Consider the following 16,544-nt stretch of genomic DNA (forward strand, 5'->3'; position numbering starts at 1 on the left):
CTTTATGACAAGGAAAGTGTCACAGCTCCTGTCCACCCTTTACAGGCTGCCCCAAAATCCCAGGGTTATTATTGCCTCCACCACTCCAAAATGTGTCTGCCTCCTCCCAGAGGGAGTGGGCACAAGCGGTGGAAAATCCTGCTTGGGCAAAGTCCGGCGTGGCCTTGCACCTGCCTTACTGGCTTTTATTTTTTGAATGGTAGGACACTGAGCATTCACTCTCCCAGTTTTATAGGCCCTCAGGTTCAAAAAGAACCAGCTCCCACCCAGTTAAGCAGTGCCCTTGTGGGGCAGCTGCCTGCAGCCTGCCCGCCACCACCTGCTGGGATGTGTGTGCTCTGCTCTGGGTCCTTCTGGTCGGGCTCTGCAGCTCACCCTGTGCTGGTTTCCTTTCAGTACTGTGGCACTGGACTGTGCTGCTCTGAAATACAGGGGTGGCCCAGCGAGCAGGCTGAGCTGCTGTTCTCCGTGTCCCATAGCAAAGCAGTGAGGCTGCTCCTGGAGCTGAGGGTGAGTGGATGGGGCTGGGCTCCAACCTGCAGCTCCTGCAGAGCAAGCACGGGCAGGCCCCGGGCACTGCTCATAACCACCACTGAACCCAGCCCTGCTTGCTTCCCCACTGAGCCACACCTGGCACCCCAAGTGCCCCCTTTTGGGATCCCGTCACCACGTGGGGCTGGGTTGTGTTTTGTCACCAAACCGGGCACCTCTGCCTCAGCTCCTGCGGGGTCTCAGCTGCTGTAACCATGACTGGGGAACTCCCACGTGTCCCAGCTGGGGCTGGCACGGTGCTGTGCTCGGTGTCAGGGCAGGAGGGAAGCAGGGAGCAGCCAAGGGCAAACAGCAAAGAGCAGGAAGGAGCAGTGACCCCAGAGGAAGCTGAGAGGGAATTTGGGACGCGGGGAGGAGGGGGAAGCGGTGCCGTTTGCCTTTCTTTGTGACACAGCCCTGGGAGAAGCAGCCCCTCGCAGTGCTCTGAGCTGCAGGCGGGTGAGTGCCCCGTGCTGTGTTTGTGAACTGCCCCTGATCCCAGTGCTACCCCTGGACTTCAACCCTCGCGGCCAGCGGAACAGAAGGTGTTTCTCCTGCTGGCCTTGTCCCCTGCGTGGCACCCAGCTGCCACACGAGCTGAACCCAGCACCCTTTGGCTCCCGAAAGTGTTTTCCTTTGGAGCTGAGTGCCGGGTGGGACGGCTCCGTTCCCACAGCAGAAGTGACTTAAAGCACAAACCTCTGCCTTCCTCGGAGCCGTTATCCGGACTGCAGTTCCTGTGCAGGAAAACGACTGTGACAAGGGGCACCAGGGACCAAACCCGACAGATATTTCTCTCTCTCCGTTCCCAACAAATGCCCGCACCCCAGACGAGGTTGTGCTCGGGGCTGGTGGCCACCGGAGGGCCCCTCGCCTGTCACACGCGTGTCGTGCCCGCACAAGCCGTGTCAGTGCTGCCACCCTCCGGAGCTGCAGCTGAGGCCACGATTAGCTCTGTTTGGGAATTGGCCCATGCTGCTTTGGGAAGAGCAGCAAACAGAACCCCAAGGAAGGAAACAGAGGCAGCAGGTCTGTAACACGTGCTTTGGAGGAAAGCCACCACTCCTCCACCACTAAGGACCAGGATGTGGGGTTGGGGTGAAGCATCTGCTTTCTAACCTGTAAGCTGTGCTGGAATCCCACCCATCCCCACTGTATGGGGGGGGCACAGCTGAGTCACACTCCCAGAAGGCAGTGTCCGTGTGCCTTCATTGGGACGGATGTCACACATCCCAAACACCCACCGCGTCAGATCGCTCGGAGCAGAAAACATCACATTAACAACCAGGACAGCTTGGTCAACAGCAAACATGACCTTCAGATAAAAAAATAGCAGCAGGTCGGTTCCCTGTGCAGCTGTGAGCAAACCTGGATCGATGCAGCAATGCTAGTGCTGCAAAGCAGGTTACAGAGCACAGAGCTCCCAGCAGGGATGCAGCTGCTGCAAGCACAACCTTTTACATGCAAAACGAGTGAACTTGCAGCAGTGGTCTGAACAATGCTGCTGTTTGGGGATGAGGTCCCGTGTTGTGCACACGTTGCAGCCAGCAGGCAGAGCTGCAATGAGCAGACGTGAAGTGTTGAGCCACAGCCCTCCCCGGATCCCCAGGGGAAGCAGAAGGAGACACCTCACCTGCCCAGGGTCACGCAGGAGGAAGAGCGACCTCTTCCAGGAAGAGCACTGCAAGAATTGATAGAAAGGGCATTGGGAGGGCAGAGGAACACGGCCCAGGCTTGCAGCAGGAACTAGCAGGGCAGCTCAGGAGCAGGTGGGGACAGCAGTGACACAGCACAGTGCTGCGGGCGACCTTGGCTGCGCTGCCCTGGGGCAGCAGCAGGCTGCTCTGAGTGCTGCAGGCACAGCAGCTCCGCTCTGGCACACCATTTCCAGCTGAGAGAAGGCAGCATGTACCCATTCACGGGCTTAAAGCTGCTCCACCTCCTGCACGACTGCTGCCTGCTGATGAAGGGTGCTCAGGCTGAACCACAGTCCTCATGTAACGCGACAGAGCCGGTGCTTGTGGCAGCAAGAGGCACTGACACCACACAGAACAGGTTGGAAACTGCCCCCGTGCTCAGTTCGCCCAGAGCTCAGCTCCAGCATTGCCCCCTGGGGAAAGCCTGTGCTTCCCAGAGGGTCCTCAACCTGCACCCCCTTCCCCCTGCCCTACAACCCAGTGCTCAGAACAACCTCCCCATGCACAGGGAAGGCAGAGCAGCCTCCCCTCCCGGCCCAGGCTCCCCCAGAAGCAATGCAAGCAGGAGCACAAAAGACAGCACAGGTAAAGAGCAAATCTCCTGCTTTATATTAAAAAACAAAAAACAAAAAAAAAAAACCAAGACTGAATCAGATGTTAAGGGTGAGGAAGGGGAAGAATCCCATGAGACACCACAGGTGCACCACAGTGGACGGACAGCGTTCCTCTCCTTGATTTGGATTTTCAGGCGTGTTTTGCCAGCTCAGTCCACATGCATTCACTCACAATACGCAGACTGAACATAAAGAAGTGCTTCTGCACCTGTAGGAGCACTGGCAGCTCTTGGCAGGTTCATCCTCGCCCCTCATCTCCACTGTGGGTCAGCGTGAGCCACACTGCTGCCCTGGTGCACACGGGGAAGGAAACTTGGCCCAGTAGGTGTGGACAAATCCACTCAGGAGAGGGTCCGTATGGCACTGTGGAGGTCACCCGAGCTCCACGCTGTCCTTGCTTCACTTCTCTTCTTTGCAGAGAGAGGGTTTTTCACAAACAGCACTGATGACAGCACTGGGAGGGGACACCAAACCAATGTCTCAGACCCCTTCACTGCCAATAATCTCAAGGTGTGGTCTCAGTGATGTCCATGATTCATGAACTCACGCTGGGAAATGTGAGCAGTTAAAACAGGCTCTGACAGGGACTTGAACTGTTCATGTCAAAGGGCTTTGGCCAATTCAATAAGCTTGACTGCTTACCTCAAGAACTTAATCCTCTCCCCCCAACCCAACCTTTGGGAGAGTAATCACGAACTCAAGGCACGTTTCAGTTCAATTAAGGCACATCTCAGTTCAATTAAGGCACATCTCAGTTCAATTAAGGCACACAAACACTGTCTGCACCGAAGCAGGGGACCCCTCCCCAGCTACCACTGGGTGTGTTGAATCCTTTGATGGGAAATCCATTTTCCAGTCACGTCCAAGGGCACCTGAACGTATAAACAAGTCCCATGGCCTCACGTGTTTACTTTCTGATAAACAACTGAGTGGCAACACCGGCGAGATACAGCTTCCTCCTGCTGCAGCCCTCAAGGTCACCTGGCTCCGTGCCCTTGGGGTAGCAATGCCACAGCTGGAAGTGGCTGCAAAAGAAGAGCAAAGGGAAAGAGAAGGTGCTGAGCACCCGTAGCATCAAGCAGCTCCTCGCAGGCCCTCCGGAGATGCTGAGGAAGGCTTTAGGCAGCCACGTGGAAGTCAAACAGTCCAACTCCTCTCAGCTAAAACGAAGGGGTTGTCTCATGCACCTGCCATAAGCCACGTTCCAGGACTGCCCCAGCAGCCTGACAACAAGCACGATGGGGAAATGCAGAGGGCTTGGCGGGTGAGTGAGGAGAGCAGGCTGGCATGCAAGCCACAGGTCAGTGTGTGCAGCCCACGTCACGCTGGCAGCAGTGGGATGTGAGGATGGCAGCAGCTCGGGTTCCTCACCTCCCTGCAGATGGCACTGTGTTGGGAGAGGGGCCAAAGTCGAAACGAACCCCATTAGCTGAACCTTCTCCTTAGGAGGCAACAGGAAATGACACTAAGGGCAGCAGGAAGGAGGCACATCTGCAGCACCATGCACGGAGGACTTGTATTTCTGGGACTGCCAACCCAGGCTCCTTCCACAGAGATCCGGGTCCTCAGCGAGCGGGTGCCTGGCCTTCAACCCAGCACTGCCACTAACACAGACACCATCTGATTATCCCCTCCCCAGGTTAATGTACGCGATGCAAGCAAGCAAGACATGTACAGCAAATTCTCAAAGCAGGGAAAGAGCTGAGGCACTGAGAGAGACCGCTGAAGCTAAATGAGATTGGAAATAAAATCATCGAGTACTTCCTTGTCCATCTCCTCCCTGGGCACACATTCCACCTCCCAAGTGCATAAGCTCCACAGTTCACTTCCTTAATGTTCTATATTGTCCAAAGGAAAACATATATAAACTCCCAGTGAAACTCAGTGGGAGAACTTTGGCTTCAGCAGAGGATGTGGGCAGGCTGCAGGGAGAGAAGTGACATAATATGCTCCGTGTGGAAAGAGGAGAGATCTGCAGCAAAGCCTTGCAGTGCCTGCCTGCTGCGTGGGTCCTTTTTCTTAACAATACACCTGAAGCAGAGGTGCTCCAGATGAGTCAGTCTCTGTGTCTTGGAAAGAGGAATCTCTGCTTGCTGGAGAGCCTTGGAGGGGAAAAAGAAGAGACGGTGGCATTAGACATGGTGAACTGCCTGGCAGTTAGGCAGGCAGCTGCCACAAAAGGCTTTGTGTATCATGAGGGAGGAGAAAGCCACACAAAGCCCACGGGCAGGGAACAACCCTGCCTGCATTGTGGCCATCTTCTAGGAGAGATCTGTTATTATGCAGGAGAAAACTTGTCTTTTAGCCCTGGGCGGCTCTTTGGAGTGGAGCATGCATGCTGTGAGGATCAGAGCTCAGGGGACAGGCAGCTGTTCTCTGTTCCTCTGCTTCTCTTTGCACATTTCCCTTCGTTCCCATGCAATCCAGCTGCAGCCTTAGCTGGTCACATCCCAGGTAGAGCCCTAAACTTTGTCAGGATCCCTGGAGACCAGAAGCTCTCAGGGCAAATGCTGAGCACAGGCAGAGCTGTACAACGTGTGTTTCCTTCTCTTTCAGAAGGACCCACCAACCTGGGCAGCTCGCAGCCTTCTGAGCCCCCTTCACTCCTGAAGCTCCGGAGAAGGAAACACCTCACAGTACCCTAGGAGGCAGACATCACCTCAGCAAAGGGGGAAAACTGAAGGCACACATAACACGAGAGGCTCAGGGTGCTCTGCTCAGTCCTGCTGCCCCCCCCTCCCCGCAGTTCCCCCCCAGGTGATACCTCTAGCCAGGCACGTTACCTGCACTGCTATGCCTCCTCATATTCCTGGCTAGCACATCTGCTGGTGTCTCCTCTGATATCTGCACAGCCAAGTCTGGAACAAAAACCAAGAAGGTCTGAGATGGGAAAGGATGAGCAGCTATGACTCAAGAGCAAAGACACCTGTCAGGGAACGTGTGAGGCTCTCCTCCAGAAGGCACCACCCTCAGGTAGCAGGAGAGGCAGCGTCTTGTTCTTCACATTGCTTCCACCATTGTCCTAGTAATCTGAGCTATAAATACCAGGAAGCAACAGCAACCCAGCTGAGCTGGGAAGCATGACAGCCACCCAGTTTCCCCTGTCACTTCTGGATGCCTCCTGACCCCACACTCAGCTTTTCCAGGTCTTTCTGCAATGCTCTTCCTGCCTGTTCAGAGGTCACTCGATTCAGGCTGCTCCAGACAGGGACAGTGTCCTTGAAAGAAGCGTGCACACACCTGTGCTGTGGCAAAATCCCTTCCCTCCTCTTCGTAGAGCTATTTGCTGGCTTCTCCTCACCCCACCCTGTAGGGTCTCAGCTCCAATGAGGCACTCTGTCTTGGTGGTCTAAAGGTGGTATTGCCAAGCATGTTGCTAGAACATGGGGAAGGGAGCCAGCTTGGTAACTGGACATCCCCTGGCACAAGCCAGCTTGTCTGGTCATACCAGTTAAGTTTGACTCACGGTCTCTCTGCCTAGCATAGAGGTGCAGAGGAAGCAGCAGAATGAGTCCTTCCATTTCTCAGTGCAAACATCCCTATCAAGAAAGCAATGACTGGTGACAAGCAGAAGTCTCTGGTAATACATCAAAGACCCCCACTGACACACCTACTCCAGCACCACATCTCACAGCTCTGCTAGCAACACCAAGGAACCTGCACGTACCATCCTGGCTGATGACTGTGGACTCCAGCATCGTTTCATTCCCACTGTCTGGTGCATTGCCTCTGCTGGACTTCTCCTCGTGGCTCTGGCTGGCTGGGACAGAAATGTGGGGCCGGACCCTGCTCTTCCGAGTGCTGATACGTATGATGCCTCGGACCAGCCTGCATTCAGCATCCTGCTCATCCAGGTTGTAGTCCTGAGTTATGCTGTTGATGAGGTCCGAGATCTTGTTGGTCTTCTCCAGGAAGACAGTGTCTGACGTGCACTTGGCCAGCTCATCGATCTGGTGGACGCTGAAGAGCTCGGTCAGCTTCTTGAAGATGAGGACATCGATCTCCCTGCTGGACATGGAGCCGTTCAGCTCGCTGATATCCAGGTCAGACTCATGGAAGGAATAATACTCCTCTGAACTCCGGTGGCTGCTAGGGAGAGGTGGCTTTTCTATGCTGTTCCTGAAGGGCTTTTCTGGCAGCAGCTCTTTGAAGCACGAATCTGACTCCACATGGTGGCCCAGGCTCCTGTTCTGATAGACAGGAATGCCCTTCAGTTTAACATCTGGGTAACTGAAACTGCTGCCCATGTGGGACTTTTTGATCGGGTTCCCATTCTTCTCGGTGGGGGAGATGTTGGCAGGGCTGTTGGGCAGTCGCCCGTTGTAATCTCCATTCTTTCCATCGTCGGTGGAGGTCTCAGCAGGCCCTGGATAGGGGATACAGACGCTGCAGTCCTGAAAGCAGCCCCCACAGGTCACTATGCAACAGAAAACAGCTTTGTATGTTTTCCAGGCATGAGACAGAGAGGAGCAGCAGAAGCTCTGGTTTGCGGGAGCCTCTGCCGTACCAGAGATGAAAGTGATGGTTTCTGCCTCTCTGCCATTCGAGTCTTTGAGGTCAGCTTTGCGACCTTTCCTGTCCCGCATCTGCTGGGCCCTGCTGTGGCTCTGTTTGATTTCGGGCTTCAAGCCACCCAACACCTCCAGACCGACCTCAGCTTCCTTGGGTGGTCGGCTCCTCGGGGCTGCAGCCTCCTGGCAGGACTGGTTTTTCTGGCGGTGGCTGTGCAGGTGGTGGGGGGATCCTGATTTTCGGCCCAGCATGGCTCACCGCTCAGGCACCTGAGGAACAAGGGGGTTTCAAGTCAAGGCAAACATTTCCCACCTTAGCAAGCCGTTGATAGGACCTAACACTCAGGCTCAGGGAGGCTCCATCACAAGTGCAGCATCTCAGAACCATCTGGCGTTAGGATTCCCGCTGTGCACACTCACTGTGCAGCCCAGAGCCCCCCCACTACCCGTCCACACCGCCTGCTCTCACTCAATGCTCAAACCAGAAATGAGGCCTCATAGAAGGGCCCCTTTTAAGGCACCAAAACCCCCGTGGCCTTCAGAAGAGGTTTTCCTCACGCTGCTGAAGAGGTCGGGCTGCCTCCAAGCGATAAAGGCACGGTGCAGCCACAGGCAGAGGCAGCCGGGAGGTTCCCAAGGGACTGCATCCTCTTTTCAACAGCTTCCCCTTGGCCTCGCATCCTTTGGGGTTACCTGACAGCACTCACCCGTTTCAAAACACACCGTGCCCAGGAGGAGATGACAAGGAATCGATTATGCAACTGCCAATTCACGCTCCAGATCATTTGCTGCCGTTCACGTTCGGAGGATTTGGCAATGCCAGCGTTACTAACACCGATGAGTTCTGCCAGTCACGGCCGTGCTACGTCCCAGACTTTGCTAAGAAAGCCAACCTCTCCCATCTGGATTTAAGATCTCATCTCAAATCACACCTCACGGGAGCAGAGCTCCCACAGAGCTGTGCTGCAGGAACCCTAGGGGAAGCTGTTCTCATGGCCACCACGTGCCACAGCGAGGGATGTCGGGTCGACACTGCTCTCTACTTCCACAGCTGCTGCTTTTATTCCAGGCCGTGCTGGGCCCCCAAGCTGTCCTTGGTTTCTGAGCTTCTCAGCCAGCACCCCCAAGAGATCCTTCTAAATACTAATTAGGTCAATTAATAAACAGTGAGAGCTCAGCCATCGCTTAAGTGTTTTTGGACCATCCCTGCTGTATACTTCCTATAGGGCACCTCAACCTGTCCTCATTAGATCACTGCCTCTTTTCAATTAAAAAAAAAGAAAAGAAAATGGGAAACAAAACGAAACATTAATGCTGCCCTTGGAAAGAAGTGCAGGGAAAGCACTCCCCAGGCAGCTGTATCACACTGCTGCTTTCCAGGAACCTTTTGGCTCTGTTAGCTTAGAAAAACTCACATGCAGCACATGTCTCAGGAGTTCCTTCGCACATTCCTGGACAATGTGCTCAATCTAAGCCCCAGTTCCAGTGCCAAACAGGCAGAGCTTTGCAGACGGAGCACCAGCACGTTGTCCCATCGCTTTCACTTCACAACAGCAGTCCTACTCTGCTCTCAGTGTCACCGTTTTCGGAACTCGGGTCAGAATTTAACAACAAACAAAACCCATCTGAGCAGATCTGATCACCAGGACGCTCCCCTTGACACCCAGCTCTCCCCCTAAGATCCCACACACGCACTGCACTGCCCGCGACCCACAGCCATCCTTTACGTAACCACCCATAACCCTCTGTCGTTTCAAAGCACCTCTGGCGTTGGGAAGAGGACAACCTCAGCCCTGCAGAGCTGACACCCCCAGCCCACTGCGTTGGGCCCCTCTGTGACACTGCACCACCGGGCTGAGGGCACAGCCCATCGGTACAGCAGTTTCCTTTGGCACAGGGACTGAGAGAGCAGCTGAATGCAGCCCCACACGGCTCAAATCCACAGCACAGCTGATACTCACGGGGCAGACAGTGGCTCTTCCTCTCCTCTCCCACGAGCCTGATCTGAATGGAGGAGATCCCCGCAGAGGACCCGACCATCTGCCTCGGGAGAGCAGCCCGTGCTTCTTCAGAGTTAGCCGGGGTCTAAGATCTTCATTGTTCAGAGGACGTGGCTTCCTTCAAAGGATTCAATGAACAAAATGAGGTTGTGTCCTGAAAAAACCCCTAGCCCACAGTGCTCTGCCTTGAGAACACGAGTGTGTGTGCATGGGGGGGGGTCAGAGCATCCCGTTAGCAGCAGGACCCAACAGCAGAGCCCAACACCGACGTGCAAACTTTGCTCAGCCGGACGGCAGCAGCGGCACCCACAGCCCACGGGTGAGTAAGCCCACGGCCCCTCCCCCCACCCGAGCCCCCCACCCTCGGGCTGCAGCACGGCGCTGCTGACGGAGCGCGGCCCGCAGCACGGCCCCGGGAGGCCGACGGTCGGGGTTGGGGCTCCCAGCGCACCCCACCCCGAGAGGATCCCCCCACCCACCCCACGCGGGGCCGAACCGGAGGAGGAGGAGGGCCGGCTGCGGCAGCGGGGCCTGGGCGGGGGTCGGGCCCGGCTCGGGAGCGGGGAGAGAGAAGACGGACCCCGGGGCGGACGCAAAACGGGGAGGGCAGGGGAGGACAGGACCCGGCGCCCGCTGTTCTTCCTCCTCCTCCTCCTCCTCCTTTCCCGGTGCCGCCGCGGGCGCGGGGGCAGCGCGGGGTCCCGGCGTTACCTGCGAGTTGGGAGCGGCGCCGGCCCCGCCCCACCTGGGCCAGGTGCGCCCACGTGACCCGCCCGACGGAGCGCCGCGAGGGACACGGGAGCGCCGCGCGGGGAACGGCCCCGCCCCGCGGGGAACGCTGCGCCCATCGCGGGGACGCACCGCGCAGCGCTCGGCACCGCTCCCCCGGCTCCCTGTCCGCCAAGGTCTCGGTCGCTGCTGTCCCTGAGGATCCTTGCTCTCGTGGGCCCCGTCCGCGAGGGTCTGTACCTCGAACAGCCCCCATCTCCTGGCCCCAGGGATCCTTGTCCCTGTAGGTCCCTGTCTCATGGGTCTGTACCTCAAACAGCACTTGTTCCCTCTCCCAAGGAATCCTTATACCTGAGGGTGCCTGTCCCAAAGGGTCTCTATCACAAACAGCATTCATCGCCTGTTCCCAGGGGTCTCTGTCTCAAGCAGCCCTCGTCACCTTCTGTCCCCCAGGATCCTTGTCTCTGAAGGTCCCTGACCCCAAAAGTCTGTATCTCAAACAGAACTCATCCCCCCCTCCCCGAGGATCCTTGTCCCTTTACATCCCTGCCCCCGAGGGTCTGTATCTCAAACAGCCCTCATCTCCTGTCCCCAAGGATCCTTGTCTCCAAGGGTCTCTGTCTCGAGCAGCCTTTCTGTCCCCAAGGATCCCTGTCCCCGGAGGTCCCTGCCCCTGAGGGTCTGTATCTCAAACAGCACTTCTCCCCTCTCCCTGAGGATCCTTGTCCCTGAAGGTCCCTATCTCCAAGGGTCTGTATTTCAGACAGCTCTTATCCCCTGTCCCCAGAGGTCTTTGACTCAAGCATTCTTTGTCCCACAGAATCCTTATCACCAGAGGTCCCTGTCCCTGAGGGTCTCTGTCTCAAGCAGCCCTTGTCCCCTATCCACAGAAGATTCCTGTCCCTAAGGCCCTGTGTCTCCAGCAACCCTCATCCCCCATCCCCAAGGATCCTTGTCCCTGAAGGTCCCTGTCAGCCTCCAGCAGCCCTCATCCCCTGTTGCTGAGGATTACTGTCCCCCCCCATCTCTGAAATCCCATTCCCATGTTCCTCATCCCAAGGTCCCTCACCTCAAAGCATCCCTGTCCCAGCATACTGTTGTCCCTGAGGGGTCCTGGCCCAAAGCACTCAGAGATCCCCAGCTCTGAGGTTCCTGTCCCCAAGACTATCTCAAACAGCCCTCGCACCTGAGGATTGCTATCCCCAAGATCCCTGTCCCTGTAATTCCCATTCCCAAGCTCCTTGCCTCAAAGCATCGCTGTCCCAATGGATCACCATCCCCAAGAGCCCTGTCCTCCACAGCCCTCATCCCTGAGGCTCCTGTCCATCCCCATCCACCTCACTCCCCTCCCCACCCCGTGCCACACAAGTCCCTCCATGGTCTACCTCAGCCCCCAGCCCTGTGCTGGGGACCCACACCCTCCACGAGGTCCTTTTGCCCCATTTGCTCAGCAAACACCACTCTGTCCCACTTTTCCCAGCCTATGCCAGCCTCCGGATAGAGAAAGGGAAACAAACAGCCAGGCAATTATTTGGAGTCAGTCTTTCACAGTAAAATCCCAGTATCCCAGCCAGCCCTTCCCAGTATCCCCCCTGTATCCCATTCTTTCCCACACAGTAGCCCCCAGTATCCCACAGCCCTTCTCAGTATCCTGTCCATCCCCTCCCAGTACCCCTCAGTATCACAATCTTTCCTTCCCAGTACCCCCCAATATCCCATCCTTTCCTTCCCAGAACCCCTCTAGTATCCCACCCAGAACCCCTCTAGTATCCCAGCCATCACCTCCCTGTACCCTCAGTAACCCATCCATCCCTTCCCACTACACAAACAGTATCCCACTCACCCCCTTCCAGTATCCTATCCAGCCCCTCCCATTACTCCTAGTATCCCATCCAACCCCTACCAGTACTACCCAATATCCCATCCATCTCCTCAGGACCCCCCAATATCCCACTCAGTCCCCTCCCACTACACCCACTATCCTATCCAGCCCATCCCAGTAACCCCCCAGTATCCCATCCAACCCCTCCCAGCATCCCATCCAACCCCTCCTAGTACCCTCAACCCCCCTCCCAGTACCCTCAATACCCCCAGCATCCCATCCAACCCCCCCAGTATCCCGTCCAACCCCTCCCAGTAACCTCAACCCCCCCAGCATCCCATCCAACCCCTCCCATTACCCTCAATAGCCCCAGCATCCCATCCAACCCCTCCCAGTATCCCGTCCAACCCCTCCCAGTAACCTCAACCCCCCCAGCATCCCATCCAACCCTTCCCAGCACCCTCAACCCCTTCAGCATCCCATCCAACCCCCCCAGTATCCTGCCCAACCCCTCCCAGTACCCTCAATACCCGCAGCATCCCATCCAACCCCCCCAGTATCCCATCCAACCCCTCCTAGTACCCTCACCCCCCCTCAGCATCCCATCCAACCCCCCCAGTATCCCATCCAACCCCTCCTAGTACCCTCACCCCCCCCAGCATCCCATCCAACCCCCCCCAGTATCCTGCCCAACCCCTCCCAGTACCCTCACCCCCCAGAGCATCCCATCCAACCCCCCCCAGTATCCCATCCAACTCCTCCTAGTACCCTCACCCCCCCCAGCATCCCATCCAACCCCCCCAGTACCCTCAGCCCCCCCCCAGCATCCCATCCAACCCCCCAGTACCCTCAGCCCCCCCCCCAGCATCCCCCCCATCCCCCACCAGCCGCGTCCCCTCCGCACCGCTCTGCCGGCACCTCACCCCCCCCCCCGCTGCCGGTGCCGGTGCCGCCCCCGGGGCCGATCCGCTCGGTACCGCCCCGCCCCTCCTCTATACCCGCACCGCAGCGCTCCCCGCTCCCGTCCCCTCCCCATGGCGACAGCGGACGCGGCAGCCCCGGCCCCGGCAGGCGAGCAGCGCCCGGAGCGCTCCGACAGCGGCACGGCGGCGGGCGGAGGAGCACCACCAGCAGCACCAGGAGGAGGAGGAGGAGGAGGAGGAGGAGGAGGCGGCAGCTCGCTGGAGCTGGCGGCGGCGCGGCGGCGCCTTTTGGCCGCGGAGTGCCGGCGGAGGGCGGCGGCGGAGCTGGAGGGCCGCGTGGTGCAGGTGCACTGCGCGCTGCGGCACGCGGAGCTGCGCCTGGCAGCCCGAGCCGAGGCCCTGAGCCGGCTGGGCAGCGGCGTGGCACAGGCGCAGCTGGCGCTGGCGGCACAGGGGCAGCGTCTGCAGAAGGGGCTCCGCCGCCGCCCCCGACCCCGGCCCGGTGCTCTGCTGGCGGCGGCGCGGGCGCTCCGCAGCTGCGTGCCCTGGGCGGCGGGGAGAGCGCGGCGGTCCTCCGTGCCCACCCCCAGCAGGAGGCTGCCCGCCGCACCCCGCAGCCCGGCTTAGGAAGAGGGGGGAGCCGGGGGGTGGAGGGGGGAGGTGCTGAGGGTTCGGGAGGCTCCGTGGGAATGGTGTGGGTTTGGGGGTGCTGAGAACAGGGGGACCCAGAGGGGTCTGGGGACTGAAGGCGGCTGGTGGGTTGGGGTGCTGTGAGTTGGAGGGGGGGTACCGTGGGTTTGGGGGCCTTGCAAGGCTTGCTCTGGTGGGAGGGGGGGACCCTGCGGGGTCAGGGGGAGCCTATGGAGCAGGGGGGAACCCAGCGGGGTCTGGAGTCCTCAAGAGTAGCTTTTAATTGGGGAGGGGACTGGGATGGTTGGAGTTCCTTAAGGGGCTCGGTGGGATTGGGGTGCTCCAGGGGACCTAGCGGGGTCTGGAACTTTGGGGTGCCTTGAAGAATGGGGGTGAAGGGGTCCCTGGGGGACTCTGTGGGGTTTGGGACGCTTGAAGGACACGGCAGGGTCTAAGTCCTTGGGTGCGTGGTGGGGGGACCCAGCAGGTCTGGGAACGTCTGTGGGGTTTGGAGACCCCGCAGGGCCGAAGATCCCTGGAGGATCACAGGGTCTGGGGGCAATAAAGGGGAACCTGCTGCCGGCACTCCCCGGAAACAGCAGCCGCGGTGGGGCTGGGCCCCTTCCCCCCCTGAGCCTCACCTCGGGGCTCGAGTGCCGGCATTCAGCCTGAGCGTGGCCCCAAGCAAATCTGAGGGGGCTGGGGGCCACCCCACACCCAGCAGCCCCACGTGGCGGGTCGGGCTTCGGACTGTGCATCCTGGGAGGGCAGGGAGCGAAGAGGAGCCGTCCTCGCCGCGGACTGATGCTATCAGGACCCCGCTGGGCTCGGCAGGACCGCTCTGATTGCCGTCAGGCGGACGGATGATGCTCAGAGCGCGGGCACGCGTTGAGCGAGCGTCCTTCAGGCGCCCCAATGTCACCCTTGCGGGCTCTGGAGGTGAGCTCAGACTGAACAGAAGGCTTCTACGGGACTGCCATCCCCGAGCCGGCTTTGGGGTGGTGGAGGGTCGGGGCACGGCAGCGCTGCCCATCCCCACCGCCGCACACCGCGCATCCTCCCGCAGCGCTCTCCTCGGAGCCCGCATGCATCCTGCTGGGACGCCGCCGCTCTGCTTTGATGCTGCTATTCTGATGATGATTATTTTTTAATTTAAAGAACAAAACCCCCCCGGGGTCGGTGGGGGGAGGGTGGGTGGGATCTCGCTGACTCATGAATGTTCCGCGTTTGCCGTCCCGTGACACGGCGGGTCCGTCCCCGCTCCGTGGGGCGATGCAGAAGTAAACTTTGATATCTTGCGTCCGTTCCGAGCTGCGTTTTGTTGGGATTGGAGCAGGGATTGCTGAGTGAGCCCCGGCTGCAGCTCGCACCCGAGCGCTGCTCTCGGATGGGATCCTGCGTGCTCTGCCCGGTTTGCATCCCCCGGATGCTCCCTGCCCTAATCCCGCACACCCCGCAGCGGGATGGGGGCTGCTGATGGAGCAGCTTATGGGGCTCAGCCCGGGGAAGGGACGTGTTATCTCTGCCAGGCTTTCAATTAAGAGTATGAAATGCACAGCTTGGGCTTAATTCTCTTGGGTTGTTGGGTTTTTTTTTTTTGTTCTCCCACCCCCACTCTCTGGTGATTATTTCCAAATCAGCTTTTGACCTGATTAGAGCAGGAATAGCAGGGGGAGACTTTAGGAGAAAAAAAAAAAGAAAGAAAATAATAATAATAATAATAATAATAATAATCCACTCCATTAACCCAGTAAGAATCAAATCATTCAGAGCCCTTCAGTGCAGCCGTTCCTCCCCACACTCTGGTGTTGGTATAACCACAGTCCCCCACACCACGGTCCCACAGTTTCTTTAGGTGGAACAATAAACTCGTTCCCCTTTGCCCCTCTTCTTCTGGATGGGGTCCCGGTGTTGTTGGTGGGGACCCCTGGGGGTCCCACATTGTCACCCCCAACCACTGAGCACTCACAGCAGTTGGACTGGACCCTCTTGGAGGTCTTTTCCCAACCTTGGTGACGTGGGGTGGGTGCTCCAGGCCAGGATAACCCTCCTGGAGGGGTCCTCTGAGCTGAAGGGGACGCAGCCTCACGAGCCCCCTGGCCGAGATTTAGGGGAGATGCGTTAAGGGGGGGTGTGGGGGGGCACACCTTAGGAGCCTGTTTTTTGTTGGGAATGTTTTGTCACAGAAAACAATTTCGCAGGGAAAGCACCGCGCCGCGGGACGCTCGTACCCGAGCTCAGCTCTGCTTTCCCCTCTGAATCCCTTTGGGTCGAGCAAAGGCAGCTCCGTGGGAGGAGACACGCGTGGGGCCGCCCGTACCGCTGCGGAGCGGCGACAGCAGAGGGCACTGCAGCCCGACGGAGCCCGGAGTGGGGCTGCTGGGGGGGGGATGTGGGGCTGCGGGGTTGGGGGAGGGGCGTGACACGTGGGGGTGTGGGGCTGATGGGGGTAGGGGCTGAGACATGGGGGGCTGAAAGGAGGGGTGTTGAGATGTGGGGGTGAGACGTGGGTTGGTGTCACGGTTTCCCCACACGATGTCCCCTCGGGGTCCCCACGTGTATTGGTGCCCCTTTCCTCCCGGGACACCCGCATCGCCCGTCCTTCATCGTTGGACTCTCTTAAAAGCCAATTAGCCCCAATTAGCCCGAGCAGGTGGGAACTGCTCCCACCATCTCTGATTGGTCCCTCCGAGCAGCTGAGCCCAGCCCACAGGATTTGGGGGGAGTTGGGTGGGGGGTGGGAACACCACCCTGGGTTCTCAGCCTCTTTTTTCCAGCATCCACTCCCGGCAGTGGGGTTGGGGGTGTCACGTCGCAGCGTCTTTGGCTCTTTTTCAGCTCATGAAAGGTTCCATCTCCCACCCCTCCCCTGTGCACACTCGTGCTTCAGCCTCTTTTGGGATGAACTGAGAAATGTCAGTAAATCCTATTTTCAGAATGGGGCAGTGGCCCATCATTGCTGCCCCCCTCCCACAGCTGAGGGCCTGAGAGCCCTGGACTCGAGGTCAGTGACGTTACCACGGAGTCTGCAGCCACCTCGTCCCCCGGGCAAAGCTGCTGCTGTCTGAGGCATTCAGGACACCCGTG

The 16,544-nt window shown here is 58.6% G+C and overlaps 2 protein-coding genes across 3 annotated transcripts; one reads left to right on the forward strand and one right to left on the reverse strand.

The window, feature by feature from the left end:
• Window positions 1–3,929: 3,929 nt before the first annotated feature.
• KDF1 (keratinocyte differentiation factor 1) lies at window positions 3,930–7,703 on the reverse strand. Of its 2 annotated transcripts, XM_065744568.1 has the most exons (4): window positions 7,350–7,703; window positions 6,510–7,208; window positions 5,626–5,700; window positions 3,930–4,944 (listed from the first exon to the last, which is right to left on the reverse strand). In XM_065744568.1, exons 1-4 carry the CDS (start codon window positions 7,603–7,605, stop codon window positions 4,862–4,864), a joined length of 1,113 nt encoding a protein of 370 aa, XP_065600640.1. In that variant the 5' UTR covers window positions 7,606–7,703; the 3' UTR covers window positions 3,930–4,861. The 2 variants fall into 2 exon arrangements, with proteins under 2 accessions (XP_065600640.1, XP_065600639.1); XM_065744567.1 differs by having other exon boundaries at window positions 6,510–7,703.
• A 5,222-nt stretch (window positions 7,704–12,925) lies between these two features.
• TRNP1 (TMF1 regulated nuclear protein 1) lies at window positions 12,926–13,454 on the forward strand. The gene has a single exon (XM_065744749.1). The coding sequence runs from the start codon at window positions 12,939–12,941 to the stop codon at window positions 13,452–13,454; it is 516 nt and encodes a 171-aa protein (XP_065600821.1). The 5' UTR covers window positions 12,926–12,938.
• The last annotated feature ends 3,090 nt before the right edge of the window (window positions 13,455–16,544 follow it).

The sequence above is a fragment of the Cyrtonyx montezumae genome, unplaced genomic scaffold (assembly GCF_038088225.1).
Source record: "Cyrtonyx montezumae isolate F1298 unplaced genomic scaffold, pur_monq_1.0 scaffold_31, whole genome shotgun sequence".
NCBI classification, from domain to species: Eukaryota; Metazoa; Chordata; class Aves; order Galliformes; family Odontophoridae; genus Cyrtonyx; species Cyrtonyx montezumae.

Bases quoted from the DNA above. Each gene is read 5' to 3' on its own strand.
- KDF1 (XM_065744567.1), bottom strand. From the start codon at position 7,605: ATGCTGGGCCGAAAATCAGGATCCCCCCACCACCTGCACAGCCACCGC. The intron at 5,701-6,509 runs GTACGTGCAGGT...TTTTTGTTCCAG, and splicing joins CACAGTCATCAGCCAGGATG to ACTTGGCTGTGCAGATATCA. The intron at 4,945-5,625 runs GTAACGTGCCTG...TTCCCCTCCAAG, and splicing joins GAGGAGGCATAGCAGTGCAG to GCTCTCCAGCAAGCAGAGAT.
- TRNP1 (XM_065744749.1), top strand. From the start codon at position 12,939: ATGGCGACAGCGGACGCGGCAGCCCCGGCCCCGGCAGGCGAGCAGCGC.